This window comes from Stigmatopora argus, chromosome 2 (genome assembly GCF_051989625.1).
Source record: "Stigmatopora argus isolate UIUO_Sarg chromosome 2, RoL_Sarg_1.0, whole genome shotgun sequence".
NCBI lineage: Eukaryota > Metazoa > Chordata > Actinopteri > Syngnathiformes > Syngnathidae > Stigmatopora > Stigmatopora argus.
Window position 1 is genome coordinate 19,515,789 of NC_135388.1, and position 19,228 is coordinate 19,535,016.

Sequence of the window (19,228 nt, forward strand, 5' to 3'; positions counted from 1 at the left end):
ACGTAGCTGTGTATGATGACAATAAAGGCTTTTGATTTTGATTTTGATTGATTTAATTATGGATCTGAATGTTGATATGGAGGTTTTTTTTAAATGAGATTATTCTTTTTTAATTTGCTCAGTACCTAAGCAGATTATGACTTGAGTTGCATTCAAAGTCTCTAATGATTAGCACACGACTAACAATACTCTTGAGTTACCATATGTATCGTGCTCAGACTCAAATGTAGCCTTGGACTAGATTATCCAAGTTGTGTCCTTATATTATGGTAGGATCCCAAATATTATGAGAAGCCAAAGTTTTTTTTAATACAAATAGACTTGTTTTCGAGAGAAGATCCTGGATGCTACTATTGAAGAACCATATGACCCTAACTATAAATGGTTAGAGATACAGGTGTACCTCAACTTACGAATTGGATTGGATTGGATTGGATAACTTTATTCATCCCGTATTCGGGAAATTTCGTTGTTCCAGTGGCAAGAGGGTGAGGATGCAGGAATAGGAAAGGCATTTTAGACATAAATAGATAGGTAATAAGTAGGTCAAGAAATAAATACATGAATAAATATATAATTAAATAAGCGTGTTGCTTAGCACATATATACATACATACATACACATAAATGTACATGCATGCATACGGTAGGTCTTAACACACAGCCATTTTTTTGTTAAAGAGCCTGACAGCTGATGGGAGGAAGGATCTGCGGAAGCGCTCCTTCCTGCAATGAGGGTGCCGCAGTCTATTGCTAAAGGAGCTTCGGAGGGACTCCACAGACTCATGCAGGGGGTGGGAGGTGCTGTCCATGATGGACATCATCCTGGTCAGAATGCTCCAACTTACAAATCTTTCAGGTTACGAAACACTGTGATGTGTAAATTTTTGTTCCTAAATACAATAATTTGTCCATGTTACGAAGCATCAAAAGTGGTATAGCATATAAATGTAACAAGGGAATGCTGCAACTCCCGTAGATTTCAGTTTCTACAGCCATCATGCAAGTCATACTCACTAGCTACACTCCTTTTTTTTCTTTCAGCAACACCAAGACTGATAGCCTACTTCACAACACTTTACACCAAGGGTGGGCAAACCGGTCCCCGAGGGCAGCTGTGGGTGCAAGTTTTTGTTCCAACCGATCCAGCACAGAGAGTTTAACCAATGAGATTTCTGCAGAAAACAACAGGCACCTGACTGCAATCCATTGATTGCACTTGTAGGACACCAGATTGGTGAAAATGTGTCCTCTTTATGGGTTGGAATGAAAACCCACACCCACTGCGGCCCATTGTGGAATAGTTTGTGCACCCCTGCTTTACGCTCATGGTGCCATTCAAACCCATCAGGCTTTGCGTCCGTGAATGCACCATGAAAAGCAACACGTGGCCACATGGCACCAACGTGAGTGACGACAGAAAGAGCGAGAGAGACTAAGCGAGTGAGCGAGCAAGCAAGAAAGAGAGACATTTGGCTAGATCAACCCCTTCAGCGAGTGCATGTTCTGAGGTGCTTTCGATTGGTTATTGTTTGGTACGGTGTTGTGGCGTCATTTTAATGGCTTAATAAATAGTTTTATTTTCTCTGTTTTTGCATAAATACATACATTTTCATACATATTTAATACAACATTTTTATGCTTTTGACATGTTTTAAGTGTTTATAGTAACAAGTATTAAAGGAATAAATTATGCTAATTCAATGTAAAATGTGTCTCTAGTGACAAAAAATCCAAGTTACAAAACAAGTTCTGTAACGAATTAATTTCATAAGTTGAGGCACCACTGTATTATAACAAAATGGAGATCCAACTTGTTGCTCTGACTCACTCTCTGCAATAAAGCTTGCCAGCTGCTGCATCAGAACTCATCAAAAACGCTGTGTGTATATATGAACCTTTAGGGCTTCACCCAATGCTACAACAGAATGATTTGTTGAACCAAGCGTGGTGAAATTGACTTAAGGATGGATATCCATTGTTTGTTATCATGAGAGGATGCTATGCTATCACCAAATACCGTATTTACTCGCATATAAGCCGTATTTGTCGCAAAAAAAGATAACTGAATCAAGGGTATGGCTTATATGCGCATAAAAAGACGGCGTGCACGAAACTGCAAGGTGACAAAGACGAAAAGCCATAACGCAAGACAATGCGGCCGATATGGTCATTTATTTCAAAACAGAGAAAAGATAAACAGATAAAACGCTATTCAAAATTTATTTTGACGTCTATGAATGAAATTCAAGAAGAAGAAAAAACGTATCTTGCATAAAACATGAAAAAACTCACTTCTACCTGTCATTGCTCGCTCAAGGCGTCGCCATCTTACCATAGTTAAACATGCTCTGATTGGCCAGATGCGAGTATCCTTTTATATGCGAGTACATACGGTAGTCACTTTCAACCAGCACGAAGAAGACTTATTTGCCGAAAAAGGCTCTGGTTTATGTTTGATTCCACAACAGAAGAAAAGTTTAACGTTACCGTGGGTGTTTTGACAGATTTATAGAGCCTACAGTCACAGTGTGCCACAACAAAGCTGTTGTGCTACAGTTTGTCCAGATAGCCATTAGCCCTGAGTTGATCAGATGATCTGGATAGGATTTTTAAGAGGACTTACATATACTTTAAGAGTAAAATGAAAAAGTAAAGCGGAAATCAATCTTTTTTTCTTTGTAAATTTAGTGACCTGTTTTTGAAAGATGCTTTTATGGTTTCAGACTGCCTCAAAAAACACAAGTGGGATTTGTGGTGTTTGGCTCCCCAAAGTGACAGGCTGCTCCAAAATGAATGAAGAGGACACAACTCAGTGCATTAAGCTCCTATGACATGGCATCCACATGTGTGGACAACACATTTTTGGTTGTCAAAGACTACAATGTTAAATTTTGGACTACAAGGGCCTGGCATCCACTTATGATGTGGACATCATTTTTCTCAGAAGCTACAAAGAGAAAATTAAAATGCATACCTTGCAAGAGTCTGGGTCTTAGGAGGTTAATATTAACTGTGTAAATATATCTATTTTTTTATCAATCAAAATGTTTTTGTCTAATCTTTTAAGTGTAAACATCTCATAATAAGACATGGACATCTCATAATAAGACATGGAAACCTGCAGCTTATAGTTAGGTGCAGCGCATATATGGATTTCATTCTTTTTTTAAATGTATTTATTTATTTTATCTTATATATTTGTGGGCGAGTGGTTAGCGTGTCGGCCTCAAAGAATGAATGAATGAATATCCTTTATTGGAATTGACGAATGTAAACATAATAGGAATTGACAAAAATACCCGTCATTCAAATTGACTGATGTAGCAGTCTCCCTTCATTCATTCATTTTCTGAACTGCTTATCATTACGAGAAATAAAAATAATAATAACAATAAAATGTGAACTTTGTCTCTACTACAGATAAACCATTTCAAAAGTGTTCTGTAATTCAGGAACAAAATTAAGAATATATTTGTCTGCATAATTTACAGATAATTTCACATTTTTAATCTACGAGAACAGTTAAAGGGAATGATGATAAAATGACAAGAAAATGCTTTATTATCTATTCCTCACAAAAACATTAAAATGACGATTGACAGTGACGTGGAAGGTGGGCTGTGTGCATGAATGTGTGAGGAAAGAAATGATCAATGGCGGTTGCCTCTCCTTTTTAGCGCACAGCAGCAGACTGGGAGGGGGTGTGGGCTAGTAGGATGAGTCACACGCATAATGAACTTGCCTGTTGTGCTATTCAATACAAAAAAGGGAAAGGAAACGCAAAGTAATCTGGCTTTCAGAAAACAAGACGACATGTTAAAACTACCCACAAGGTAAACTACAGTTGTTTATGACTTGAAGGGGTATTACTTGCCACAAGAATATTTGTTGACTTCTTATGGCAGAAAAAAGTAACATAAGTACTGTCAGATTTATTACTCCAAGAAAACCAGCCAATTAAATGTGTCAATGTCCATTACCTTCATTCATTCATTAATTCATTTTCAACACTGCTTATCCTTGTCAGGGTCAAGAGGTGCTAGAGCCTATCCCAGCTGACCTCTGGCAAAAGGGGGACAACACTGGTCACCAGTCAGTCTCAGGACACGCACAGAGACAGACAACTATTCACACCCACAATCACAACGTCACTGGGGGGGTCGATCCCAACCTGCCCATACCCAAGTCAGACAAATGAACCACTACACTATGAGTAACACGGATAATGTTCTGTACTGAGGATAAACAGGTTTGAGACCTTTTGATGACATGTTTACAAAGCCATTTACTTATGCTTCATCCTGGTCAAGCTATCAGATGGCCCGTCCAAGTCTGCCATTTGTAAAAACAGACACCAAACATTAGAAGCATCATTCTCATCATTAAAACTTTAAAAGGGGCACAAGTCAAAACACTATCATTTCAAATGACAAATATTGGAATTATATCCCCAACCCTAAAGGTGGCATAATAAATTATTTTTAAAAAATCCAATCAAGATGAACACTGACTATTTTGTCCTTGTTATTGGGTGTTATATCTGCCTTTCCCAGCAGAGGGAACAGGAGAGTAATGCGAGTGGTGCAGTGTGAGGCTGCAAGGTGGTATCATGCAGGAAACTTCAGCAGTCACCACCTCATCAGTCAAGAGAATGTTGCTTATCAAATTCAAAAGACAAATGCATAACAGACTCACTTGTTTTAAGTTAAAGCAAACACCTTGATAATAACTTTTTGAGGAACATTCAAGGGAAAATATGTATTCCTCCTAAACTATTCATGAAAAGTATGGATTACAGAAACCCAGAAGTGCTATGGTGGAAACCTCATTGCAGGCTGTCATATGGTTGAATTCATTAAGAGTAGGGGAGCAGGAACCTGAGAGACGCTAAAGTACTAACCTAAATCCTACTTGCGACTCCCAAGCCCAGGTAGGTTACAGTGAGGCATCTAAAATGTCACTGAGTGGAGTTTTTACTTATATCTTGTTACACTACCGGACAGACCATTAGAGACACAGGTGCAGGATCGCTTTTCTTCTTGCGTCCGTTGCCATGGTAAGAGTGAAGCTAAATGGTTTTCATTTCTTCCTCTGGTTTACAAAGTTAATGGTATGCCAATGTTCACAGAAACAGCTGTCTTAAGGTATAGGAAAAATTATGGCATTCATTTATTATTATTACTTTTACCATTCTTATTTATCTGAATTTAAGTAGGTTAGCGACCCGGTAAATTATAATTGTAATTGTGGGGACATATTTTAAACAAAGACATTTCTTTAGTCTAAATCTATGACCGGTTACATTCGATAGAATGTGTTTTTACGTCACACTGAGTTTACCTTTTACAATAGTGGCAAAAATGTATTTGGGAGCAAGCCTCTGTTTGCATTAAGCAGAAGATGGCATGGGATCATCAAAACAGATGGTTCTTTGATCAGATAAACTGATACAGGTATGACAGCTCCCTAGAATTAGTCTGTCAAACATATGTGGATCGTGAGCAGTGGTGTCTCAGATTCCTGCCGACAAAAAACTAAACATTATGCTTTTGTGTCAAAATGAGTTAAGGAGCGGGTGAATGATAGAGGAACATAAACATTGACAGACCTCTTCCCCAGAAAGCATTCCAAGCGGCAACATGTATGTTTAGATAATGTTTCTTTTGTCAGAGGAATGCACAAAAGTCGGAACAATTACAATAATTCCACAGCTTTCAGTAATGTTTGCAATCTTCCGGCAATGTTTGACAAGAATAAGTATTTGAACAACTTAAGAGGAAAACATGTCGATGCATGCAAAAATATTTTTCTTTCTCTCATTCACTGCAAGTGACACCAAGCCGGACAATCTATTTCAACCTATACGTCATCTTTAGCAAGGACTTGTTCAGTCATTTTAGGCAATCTGGCAGATTGACAACATAAGAAAAACACTGTTTTGTTATTAAAAATATTTTGATTTCCTAGCACCCTTTTAAACCTATTGTAAAAGTTATTGCATTTCTCATCACATTGATGAATCTTAGGAATATCAGAAGAGTACTAGACTAAACCGGTTTCAACAATAAATCCGGCCAGTCCGAGACTGAGACAACACCAAGACTTTGGGGAGTTGAAACTGAGATGAGATGACCAGAAAAATGTGGTATTGTGACCAATACTAGCCTTTAGTGTTACAAATAATATGAGATATTTTTATATTTTTGGGATTAAATGCTTCATAAATAAAGTAGAAATTACATTGTCTGTTAACTGCGCACATGACAAATAGAGCTTGAATTTAAGTAGTCATATTTGAGGAACAGATTCATTCTGAAATGAACAGTCCATTAAACTAAAAAAATGTTTCATTTTTTTCCAAATTTTTGAACTATTATTCGAAATAGAACAACACCAAAAGGACAGAATGAAACAGAAATGTAGAACGGATAACTTTGATTTAAAGCAAACAGAAACAGAAATGTAGAGAGGATAACTTTGATTTAAAGCAAACAAGAAATAAGGTCAAATACATTGCTGACCATCTTTTCAAAATGATTATGCGCTTCATTGGTGTCGGCGAGGAAGGATTTCATTTAAGAGTGACATGATTGTCAATATAGTGTACTAGGGAAACAATACAAACAATATAAAGCTTGAGTGAAGAAAAGAGGGGGAGGAATCATGTAACTATATTCACAAAATGTAAAGAAGCATCAGGGAAGCTGGCTTCCTCTCCTGAAGGAGAATTTCATGGCACTAAAGGAAGACAAAGGAAGAACAGGGCCAAGTCCATTAGGGAGCGCAAAGAGGAGTCAAGCTAAATGAAGGTTTCATGGTGGAAAACATGTTAATAGGAAAACACATCTAGAGGCATTGAAGAAGATGTGTCCGGTAGTTTGAAGATAGGATTTACAATTCAGTCTGAAATGAAAGGAAATAAGAGATGAGATGGGGGTGCTAAAGGTGGCTTCGGGGAGGAGTGCAACTTCATGCTACCATTTTAGTCAAATTTTTGACTGATGTTCCCCAGGGCCTTACGGCCATGAACACAGTGTGACATGCCATGCTTGTTTGTCTTAATTAGGTTAGTATGAACATACATAAACACACACATGTACATATACATATATAATATATAATATACCGTATTTTCTCGCATATTAGCCGCATCCGTGTATAAGCCGCACTCTTAAAATTGCCTGAGGAAAAACATAGAATTTTACAATTTCTCTCGTATGAGACGACTCCTGATTCACAATTTTCACCTCCATATTCATAGTTTTAATAGGGAGTACAAATCTGTTACTTTGAAGGGAAAATCTTAAGAAAAATCATTCCACATGGTATTTCTGAGATACTGTATTAATCGAAATGATCGTCTGTTGGATTGCACATTCCTAAAGGGTGTTGCCTGCATGTAGACAAATTCAAAAAGGAAGTCATGTGAGCAGTACAACCAGGAAATGTGTCCGTAGCAGTCTAGTTTGTCATCCCTAGGTAAGTTTTTCATGTTTTATGCAAGATACAGTTTATTTTTTCTTAAATTTCGTTCATAGACCTCATAATAAATTTGGTTTTACAGTGGTACCTACGAGCAGCTCTACCTACGAGATGCTCGAGATACGAGGAAAATTTCGAGCAAATAATTAGCTCTAGATACGAGAACAATTTCGAGATGAGAGAAAGCCAGGTGGCCATGACATGAGAGTCTGTTTATCATTGTCTTTTTTGCCGCATCTCTTTTGTGTATAACAGATATCTACGAGCACTGAACGGTTTCTTCACACGAGTTTCTCCTACACATGGACCAGAAAACGCACAATGCTCATGCGCAGGCAAAAAGAGGGCTTTCTGGGTAATGAAGTATACTCGTGCACACAACACCGATAGCCAATGGCACCCTTTCTCAGAATAAAACTTCATTACCCACAATCAATACGTGAGAAGGCTGAGCTGTTGCATTTTTTCAGTATTATTCCTTCCTTAGCCTGTTAGCTCCCGCGATCGCTCATTCAAGACTACTTCTTGTTGGCAAGTGGTCGTGCGTTATCCTATTGTGAGGACATTTGTGTGCAGCATTTTCGGAATATTTTAAAGGGAATACAACAGAACAGCAAACAGCCCATCGATAGGGAACGTGAGGGTGGAGGCGTGGCAAACAGTTAACTCGGAGAACAAAGGTTAAAAAAAAATTAAAAAAAATAGAATTCAGTTTTGTGTAGTTACATTAATTTAAATTTGTTTGTTCGGTTACGAGTGCGTTGTCGTGGAAATATATATATATACATATATATATATATATATATATATATATATATATATATATATATATATATATATATATATATATATATATATACATATGTATAATATGTATATAATTTAGTTTAATGCAATGTCTTGTGTTTGATCGGTTTTTGAGGAGGGGGTCTTTTGTTCTGCAGCATGCTTTTGGCCTGCTTTTGGAGTAAAGACACAAGAGAAACAATGACATGAAAACAAAGAAAGTACTATTAGTGGTTGAGGCGAATAGTGTCCTGTAATGTCAAGCACACATGCGCTTCCCTACCAAATTAGTCAGAAAACAGAGTAAGCAATGAGTGGGAACACTCAAGCTGAGAAAAACAGCACATACAGGGTAAGGCTGGTAATACAGACTGTGTTGGTCACACAGATAAGGTCAATCCCTCACACTTATTTAAGATTTTTACAATACTGATTCAGTATTGATTTTTTTTGTAAAACAATACATGATACTGAGGAAATTATGTGTATTTGAGTATATGTTTAACAGTACTTATTTCAACACTTGATTGAAAAACTGTTTGTTAGAGTTCTAAATCCAAGCATATTGAAGGCATTATTATTGAAAAAAATTGTACTTGAAGTTTAAATTTAGTGTCACATAAGAATAAAACTTATTTTTAAGTGTGTAGTAATCCAAGTTCATTTAAGTTAAATTTAAAGTTTATGTTACGTTACAAACGCGTTGCCGTCCGCCAAATCTCGCTCCTGTCCGTTCCCTCTCTCTCTCTCGTCCGCGCATTCCGCTGCACTACCTGTACTGTCTGTACTGACTAATGTCACATTTTAGTATTGAAGATCATAACTACTAAACAGGTATTTGTTACTTTGTGAGTAGGTGGTGAATTAGAACAAATAAAAAGATGTTTTTCCATAGTAATATTCTGTTTTTGGTGTTTTTTCAGAGGGTGGGAACGGATTATTTTGTATTTAGTTCATTTCTATGGGAAAAAAATATTTGAGATACGAGTAAATTGACATACGAGCTCGGTCCTGGAACGCATTAAGCTCGTATCTCAATCGACAGACTTGGTCTGTCATGATACCTATCTGAACAGGGCAAAAGAAGACAAGAAAATTCCAATTGGCTTCCCTGAACTATGCAGAGTAAATGCTGTGCAAATCCAAAATGGCTTTACAAAGTAATGCTTTATAAATATCTAGTATTCCAAGATCCATGAACATTTTCTTCCTAAATTAACTAAAAAGTTTTACAAAATTATGCGGGTGGACGTCACACAAACACTAGTTGAGCATGTGTTGAAGTAATGAGTCATTCCAATCCAGCTATCCACAGGGTATGTATTTGATTAGCATGCCCACGTTCATACCAAGAATAACTATAAAAATTGCTGATATACCAAAAGTAATCTAATCATTTTAACACTGTTAATGATTTCTATAAGATATCTTAGAAATTATTAATATTGAATCCATGCTGGGCAGTGCTGAGGAGTGGATGTTGTGGATTATCTGTGATGGATGGCTGCAAACTCTTTCCCAGCATACATAGGGGAATAATAGTCTCAACTACAGACGACTAAATCATCTGCAGCATCTTCTTGCAGATTGTAAAGGAAATCACTCGTCTGAGTTCGGATTCACCGTCGTTCACTGCAAAAGGTAATCTAGTTCAGACTTCTAACATTGCAACAGCAACAGGATACTGCTTACCCGACATCACTGCACCCCACCAAAGTGCCATAAGATCACACTGTCAATAGGGGACTGAACACCTCCCAGGCAGGATGCGTCAAATCGCCAACCAGGGCCCCACGAAGCCCCACTACTGACTGAAGCGGGACAAGAACAGAATCAACAACCATGAGCCAAGAGAGCCAAGAGAAGGAAGCAGACCCAGGAGAGGGGTGGTGCAATCCCGGAAGTCACCATGATACAAGGCCGTGCTGTCCAAGCCGCAATAAACACCACACGAGGCAAGGGAAGTAGCCCAACACCCCAGGGCAACCACACCACAGCTACAATGTAGCAAAAAAACAGAAAACATGCAAGAGGCCCTGTCATATGCAACTACTAAGGTCTAGAGTAGGAGTGTCCAAAAAATTCCAGAAAGGCGACTCGTTGATTTAAGGTTTAGGAACTTTCTTATAAAACAGCTCTGAGTGTCTGGAATGCAAGCTTTAACAGCCATCGCCTTGCAATCCGTAACCACTGATGGGTGCGGAATTGAAACATATTATAATGTACATTTAAATTACTCAAAATATACGTGTCGTAAACAAGCAACTTGTTCATGTCAGGCGAGCCAGCTGGTTTCACACTTAATATGTTGTAAAGTAACTTCTCTAACCACCGATAACCTCAGACTAAACTTGTAACTTTAAGAGATGAACACCGAAGATCTGTCAATCAGCCTCAGTATCCCTGGCTGGAGTGTTTAATTTCAAAGATCAATTATTTAGTTGCCTCTTCTTTCACTGTTTGGAGCATTCAAAAAGGAGTGTGAAAAAAAACATTCACAAGATATATTTGTCCAACTTGATAAAGAATTTCTTAAGGTTGTGTTTTTACTTTTCTATTTTTGTCCTGTGTCTACAATGTGTTAATTTCCTACAAAAGACTGTTAAGGAAAATTGAAATGGGGGCATTTTGTACACATCAATCTAATTCAGGAAATGCAAAGCAAGTACACCACTAATATTGGCATTACCATATATTGTATTGGTTTAAACCATTTCTAAGTAGGGAAAATAGTATGTGACCCTATGCATTCATTTTTTCCATACTGGTTATCCTCACAAGGGTTGCGGGGGGTGCTGGAGCCTATCCCAGTCAACAACTATTGGCAGCAGGAGTGGAACAACCTGAATTGGTTCCCAATCAATCACAGGGCAAAAGGAGACAGACAACCATTCAGGATCACACTCATACCTAGGGGCAATTTAGAATCATGGTCTGAATACATCTCTTAAGGTCTTGCCACATCATCTTAGGTAGGTTAAGGTCAGAACTGCAGTTTTTCTTCTGATGCCATTGTGTTGTTGATTTTTCTGTATTTGGATTTTTGCCCTGCTGCAACAGCTACCTTCTTTTGGTTTGTTGGAAGATAGCCTAAACGTTTTTTTTCTGTAAAATTGCGTGATAAGCTTATGAATTCAAGTTCCAATTTATGATAGCAAGGCATGACCATATCATGATGTTCCCTCCATCATAGTCAACAGGAAAGATATAAACCTGATGTTCTTGTACAGTGGGCGTAGTAGCGGCTTGGAATCTATAAAATAAGGCAACTCATTAGGTGCCATTGATGGCAAGAGACATTCAATCCATTTTTTCATCCTAATCAGCTGCTTAGATACAGAAGAATGGTACAATTGCAATTTGAATTAAGTTGAGATCTTGTGATCAACAGAAATAAAAACAGAAAACGATTTGCAACTCTTGTATAACATAACTACGCTACGAAGCGGAGCTATTTAATGTTCAAACTGATAAACTTTATTGTTCAATATCCTTTGTACACTGATGTCAATTTTGCATAACACCCTCCTTGAACAGAGCGTCTCAATTTCATTGAAATTGGGGTTGTAAATCTGAGTCTCTTTAAAGACTGTATACTGCTGTACTCTCCTATTGTGGTTGTTTATACTGTGTTGTTTATTGAGAAAATGCAGCTTGACACAGAAGGTTGGGGGCAGAGAGAAAGAAAGAACAGAAATAAGAGTGAGACAAAAACATGATTGAATACACTACATACTACCTATCATAAGTAGAGTTTACATCTCAACGTGACTACTTTTACCAAGGGGACACCATCTTTAGAGGGGATACCAACGGATAGGACCAGTTAAGATAGGTCATGAATGAGTGTGATTGGTTAATGTCCAAGTGTTTAATGGGCAACCCAATATTAAGACAAATCAACTGTTAGTACGAACGAGCCAACATCCTATTTCTAGCTATGCGATCGCTAATTCTGTCACCAACATTTTTATATACCTCTATTTGTCTAGTGGCACCTTTTCATATCTATATGCACTCTAACGTGTGTGTGAAACATACTTAGATTGAAACTAATGCGTGGTCCACCAGATGAAAAAAAACATTCTATAAAAAGTTCTTATGCTTGATTTATAAACCTAAAGATATTTCTCTTCGTCATAGGCAATTGACTCTGGCTTTCTCGGAATTGAAGAATGCTCTCTCTACCCTCACTGCGAGTGGTTAGCGTGTCGGCCTCACAGCTCTGGGGTCCTGGGTTCAAATCCAGGTCACGTCTACCTGTGTGGAGTTTTCATGTTCTCCCCGGGCCTGCGTGGGTTTTATCCGGGTACTCCGGTTTCCTCCCACATTCCAAAACCATGCATGGTAGGCTGATTGAACACTCTAAATTGCCCCTAGGTATGGGTGTGATTGTGCATGGTTGTCCGTCTCCTTGTGTCATGCGATCGACTGGCAACTAATTCAGGGTGTCCCCTGCCTCTGGCCTGGAGTCAGCTGGGATAGGCTCCAGCACCCCCGGTGACCCTCATGAGGATCAAGCGGTTTAGAAAATGAGATGAGATATTTCAAATGTTTTCTTCTTAAAATTGCTGAAGTATCATGAGTTGACTGCTTAAAGTCATTGTCCAAGTGGACACCACAAGACATGAACCTGATGCCAAGCTTTCTCACGGCAGGCCACTTTACATTCTAGAATGTTGTGAAGGCCAATCCGTGGGAGCAAAGCAGCGCCTGAACATTACTGTATCAAAGTAGGTAATTTTATTTTATTTGGGTAGTAGAACTTGTGTGATAGACAAGTAGCTTTGCCTACTAAGGCTAATAAGCAATGATACACATTACTATTCATTTATTCTCATTGTCCAGTGCTAACTACTGACATCCGTCAGATAGCCAGGAATAGGTTTATCACGGGTCTGACTTGTTAATGAGACTATAATATAAACACAGCTGTTTATAACAGTCATGTCTAAATTCAAATTTCTGTTCTTAACTCCCTGAGATACTAACATAGCTTTAGAGTAGGCCTGGGCGATATGACAAAAATTGTTATCACAATTTAAAAATATATATATCAGTCGATATTGGAAGCTATCATATCTTTTTTCTTTCAAATTTGAAACTTCAAAATTCTGTGAATAAGTAAATAAATTACTTTCCTCATTATGAAATTGTGAAATGAACTATGTTACATTACTATAAAAGAAAAGGGAATATAAAATATAATGATTTTAAAAAGTATTTTTGTTGTTCTATTGTGCAATCAAGATAAGACAATTCCCTCATTACACTATGAAAAGTATAATGTATAATAAAACCTGCAGAAATTTTGACCGGCGTCTTTACTTTTATAAATTGGTCTTCAAACCAAAAGTTTCTGTGCAATATGAAATCAATAAAATAGTCAACTAAAGACATTAACATTGGCAAGCAGGCTATTTTCAGCCTCACAAAAAGAAATGATGTAAATTTAACTCATGTGGAAATTTGATTTTTTTTTTTTTAATTGGATGAACTTTACCCATTTTAACTCAAGTTAACATGTTTTAGATTTTAGTATTGTTTTTATAACATTTGCGTAAAATGGGGAAACAACTTGATATAAAGTAAGAAAAGAATTTCAGGCTGTCCCCATATGGGCAGAGTGGGTTAAGGAATTTTTTAAATTAGGCTACTGTTCCGCAATCACAATCATACTGCCACCAGCGGGAATCAAGCCCACGCCTACCTGCACAGAAGTCAGGCGAGTAAATCTCGACACCACGAGGCAGCTGGAATGTTATTGCTGACAAAAATTATTTGACGATAATTATCGCCCAGGTCTACTTTAGAGTAACACTTTCCCTGGGGAAACAACATGGTATTGCCTTCAACATTTAGGGGACAGAAAATCTTATATATTTAATGTGTTTCTGTGTACTTTTAATGAGTAAAAAAACACAGCTGTGATGAAGAACTTCTGTTTTTAATGTGAAAGCAACATTTTTGGTTTCTCAAGCGAGTGAAATTTACAGCATGTACTGTGCAGCAAACAAAATCTATCAAACTGCTTTATTAACATTTGATTGCCAAACTGTCTTGGGACAGTTGGCAAATGGGCGGACAGCGGAGGAGTTTAGAGGTGTTAAAGTTCAGGCAGGAGCGACGCAGCACCCTGTGTCGTGCCAACAGCTTTGCAGTGGCACATTTCTTCACTAACTTAATGACCTGAAACGCCAACCTGTCTTGACCATGCATTATATGGAGGGCAGACACCCCCTCCTTTGCTTTGCCAAAAGAGATGTATTTTGACTCATACCCATCTGTGCAAAATATACACCCAATTAAACAAGGCAAAGATATAGCAGACCAATCTCTCAGAGAAAAATAATTATATATGTATATACATTTGAATTATGAGAAGTACTCATCAGCCCCATCATAAGTTAAAAAACATGTGCTGTATCCACAGTTCGGCAGAAATGTGAAAGATCAGTTTTATGTTTATTATTGTGCATGCATTTTTTGTGATGCATTCACAGCATAATGAGGAGAGTTTCTACTAGAGCTGAAGGATATGTACAAAACATATCTACTTTATATTCATGCCATCGACACAAAACTATACTATTATGAGTTTGTTGAGACAAAATATTTTTTCTGAAGAATGTGAGCAGCATGAGGGGAGGGGGGTAGAAAGTGCTGTTTTATTATTTAGAACTTACCATCTGTCATCAACCTTAAAGGGGCTGTAAAGTCAAAGTCAAAATTAATAAATTCTTTGACGAATGGCAAATGTAAAGTCTGTTGTTAACTAACCTGCCAAATTTGAATGACTAAAAATTTAGTATTTATTAGAGGGCTTTAAAAAGGGAGAACATTAGCCTATCAGGTCTCAGACACTGTGGATGTGTTCAACAACTGTGGAAAAAAACACCCACTGTGCCAACTTGATACAGTTTGGATGTTATTCCATTTAGCAAGGTTTCCGACGTCAGCACAACTATGAATGTTTGAAGCATCTCAGCCATATTCACATGATACCAACGAATGTGAGAATCAACATTGTTTATCTTAGTTTGCAGCGAAATAGTATTTTGTCCTTCTTTTGGAAATGATCAATAAGCATTAGTTTTGTGTAGCATAGCACTATCAATAAAAACATATTTAACAGACCATATAGTATATTTAGTCAGAGATTAGACTAACTGTCATCACGTGCGTGGTTCACCATTTATTTTTTAATTTGATCGTTTTATACTAAACTTTGATTAATAGTGATCAGACTTCTTTGTAGACATGTCACCTTCTTAGGAAAATGTACAAAATAACGCATGCTAACCACTCGTCTACCGGGGTGCCCAATTTTAGCCTTACCTGAAAAAATTATTCCAAAAATTCAGACGGCAAATGCTCTCAGTTGTTCCCTCTTAAGTGTTTTCAGAAATGATCTTAAAACATCAATTCTTGACAACAAAGTACTTTCGGGTTAAGCGATGGCACTAAATTGTTCTCACCCTATGCACATTTTCAGCAATTATCTTAAAAAAATATTTCATGTATGTAAATGAAATACATAAAAACATTCCACTCCAACTCTTCTTTAATAATAGTCATGAATATATTATCCAACAAGTGTAACAGGTAATAAGAATGCAATATTTTATATTTAAAAAACACCAAAAATATGGCTGGACTGCAAGTAATTATTTTTAATTTATTTATTTTTTGGAGATTATTCAATTAATCAGACTTAAAAAGAAAATCTGTTTCATTATTTAACAGAACAGGAGATTTTTTACAATTCCAAATTTAAGAGGATGAAACTCAAAGCATTTTGAAAAAAAATGTAGGTAACATTTTCAAACAGTTACTAGTGATTTGTAATTACGTACATTTCTTATTATACATTATTGTCAATCAAAGTAATGCTTCTTTGGTTCCTGTGTTTAGATTATGCTTTCTGGGAGCCTCTGTACTGAAAGAAACTAATTATGTTCTGCTCTATTAGTTTAACCATAGCTGTGACCAAATGAAATTCATTTATTCATAAATTTGAACCTCACAATGAACAAGAACTCCACACTTGCACTTCGTTTCACATGCATATTATTAATTAGACACTAAATGTAATTAAAAAAAAACAAGAAATTAAATGAGAATAAAAGCAATAGAAATATTACATTATATTACATGATCTGAGAAATGTAGTATTATAGGAGAGCAATACAAGGGAAAACAAAATAGAAAAATAAACTTACATGACCTGGTTGGATGTCCAAGTAATGAAGCACCTCTTTGAGCATGACAGGCATGTGTGGAGGCTTTTCAGTTGAAATATAATGCTGTTCTTCTGATTTACATGAGGGACCCGAACCAGAATCAGCACCAAAGCTCGCTGTCTGAGAATTTAATTTTAAATTCCATAATCTTATCACTGATTGCACAGCCAAACTTGTTTTCTGAAACAACTGGCGGGAAGGTGAAGGAATATGGAAAATCATTATCCCTAATTTGACCTGTGGAAAAGATAAGAGCAAGGATAAGTAATGGATTATACAATAAATAATTTACTGCAAAACATAATCATATTTTTTGTCGTTTTTAAATGAAAAAGATATGAACAATGGAAACTGTACCATTAAAAACATGTTGGAAGTGCAGTAAGAATATGTCAACTGTACCAAGACAATGCATGTTAGAAGTAGTGGTACCTCAACCTACGACATGCTCGAGGTACGATGAAAATTTCGATCGAATAATTCGCCCGAGATACGATCAAAATTTCGAGATGCGACCAAGCCAGGTGGCCATGACATGAGAGGCTGTTTATCATTGTAGCGCATTGTCTTTTTTTGCCGAATCTCTTTCATGTTTAACAGATATCTACGAGCACTGAACGATTTATTCAGACGGGTTTCTCCTAGCATCGACCAGGAAACGCACAACGCGCATGCGCGGGCCAAATGAGGGCTTTCTGGGTAATGAAGTATACTCGTGCACACAACACCGATAGCCAATGGCACCCTTTCTCAGAATAAAACTTAATTACCCACAATCAATATGTGGTTAGGCTGTTATTCCTTCCTTAGCCTGTTAGCTCCCGTTAGCGGAGCGATCGCTCATTCAAGACTACTTCTCGTTGGCAAGTGGTCGTGCGTTATCCTATTATGAGGACATTTGTGTGCATCATTTTCGGAATATTTTGAAGGGAATACAACAGCAAACAGCCCATCGATAGCGAACGTGAGGGTGGAGGCGTGGCAAACAGCTAACCCGGAAAACGAAGGTAAAAAAAATTAAAACTAAATTAGAATTCAGTTTTGTGTAAAGTTACATTAAACGTAAGTTTGAGTGTGTCTGTATATATTAATCAAATAAGTGACCAATCACATCAATAAACCTCACCAATAATCATTATTACGTCAAACTTAAAGCCCGAGTGAGGTTCAGAGACAACATTTGTGTGGGTTGCATTAGGAAGGCGAAGGAAGTGACTCTTGCAATGAAAAATTTTAATTTAACTCCTTCTGTCAGATTTTATTTATATATTTTTTTCTATATTTCTGCAAGTGGTTGTATGACTATTTTGTTTTTATTTTACCTTGCTGGGAATAAAGTGTGTCAGTAACAGACAGAATTTTCTAAGAGTATATTTTTTCTTCAAGTTTTTGTTTCACAATGTAAAGATTCTGAATTAAAGATACAAACTACTAGGACGATTCCTTGCTTAGTCTATTCAGAGACAGAATAAAATGAAAAGCAAATAGTTTGCCTACTTTTAATAAAATGTGACACCATTGAACTTTGATACAGTTCCAATAAATACCTCAGAGTGAAATGTTTTTTTATGAGATTGAACATTTCAAAAAAAACAGTCAATTGCTTCCATTTGAAAGGGGTCAGTTGGGAGATAACTGTTTTTTTCATACAGTTGCTGCTACAAGGTTAATGTATTTTTTCTATACAGATTTGTACACGGGAAAAGGGACACCAACACCGTCATCTGAAGTTCCTTTTTAGTATGGTCAATGAGACACCTTAAATGTATGTAGTGACTTTAATTTAGGGGCAGGGCAGCGGATGAGTGGTTAGCGCGTCGGCCTCACAGCTCTGGGATCCTGGGTTCAAATCCAGGTCGGCCCTCCCGTGTGGAATTTGCATGTTCTCCCCGAGCCTATGTGGGTTTGCTCCGGGTACTCTAGTTTACTCCCACATTCCAAAAACATGCATGGTAGGCTGATTGGACACTCTAAATTGCCCCTTTGTATGAGTGTGAGCGTGGATGGTTGTTTGTCTCCTTGTGGCCTGCGATTGGCTGGCCACCAATTCAGGGTGTCCCCCGCCTCTGGCTCGGAGTCAGCTGGGATAGGCTCCAGCACCCCCCGTGACCCTAATGAGGATAAATTGGTTCAGAAAATGAAATGAGATGAGAGAACTTTGATTTATTACCAGATCAAAAATTGCTTTATTAGGTATAGTAAAAAGATTAGCAAAAATCCATTGATTGTATTTTTTACTATTTTATTTCAGTGTTTATTATGTTTTTTTAAATTTCATTTATATGTGTTTTGAAATTTCAGATTTGTCATCACTTGAAAATAGCTGATCAAATATGAATAATATCCAAATCTACTTGTAATTGCTTGTAACCAAAAATAAAATTAGGGGGGTGATGGGGGTTGATTATATATCGGTCTTTAGGCCACAAGGTATCACTGATTTGAGCTTGAAACCGTTGGTTGATAGATAAACAATGCAGTATGCCATCATTTTCTAAGCGTGTCCCCAAAGAGCATTGTTAAACTAAGAAAAGGAAAGGGAAAAATGTATTATAAATTTGGTGCCCTAACTTGCAGGTGGATTGAGTGTTTTAGCACATCGGCCTCAGAGTTCTGGGGTTGTGGGTTCGATCCCAGGTCGGTCCTCACTGCATGGAGTTTGCATGTTGTACCCGGGCTTGCGTGAGTTTTCTCCAGATACTCCGGTTTCCTCC

The 19,228-nt window shown here is 37.3% G+C and overlaps 1 protein-coding gene across 1 annotated transcript in view; it reads right to left on the reverse strand.

Moving 5' to 3' along the window:
* Nucleotides 1–19,228, reverse strand: part of mettl15 (methyltransferase 15, mitochondrial 12S rRNA N4-cytidine) — a 43,048-nt gene that overhangs the window by 23,193 nt on the left and 627 nt on the right. Inside the window, exon 2 of the mRNA XM_077588171.1 lies at nucleotides 16,494–16,751. Coding sequence (XP_077444297.1) covers nucleotides 16,494–16,736 — 243 coding nt within the window. The 5' untranslated portion in view covers nucleotides 16,737–16,751. The remainder of the gene's footprint in view (nucleotides 1–16,493; nucleotides 16,752–19,228) is intronic.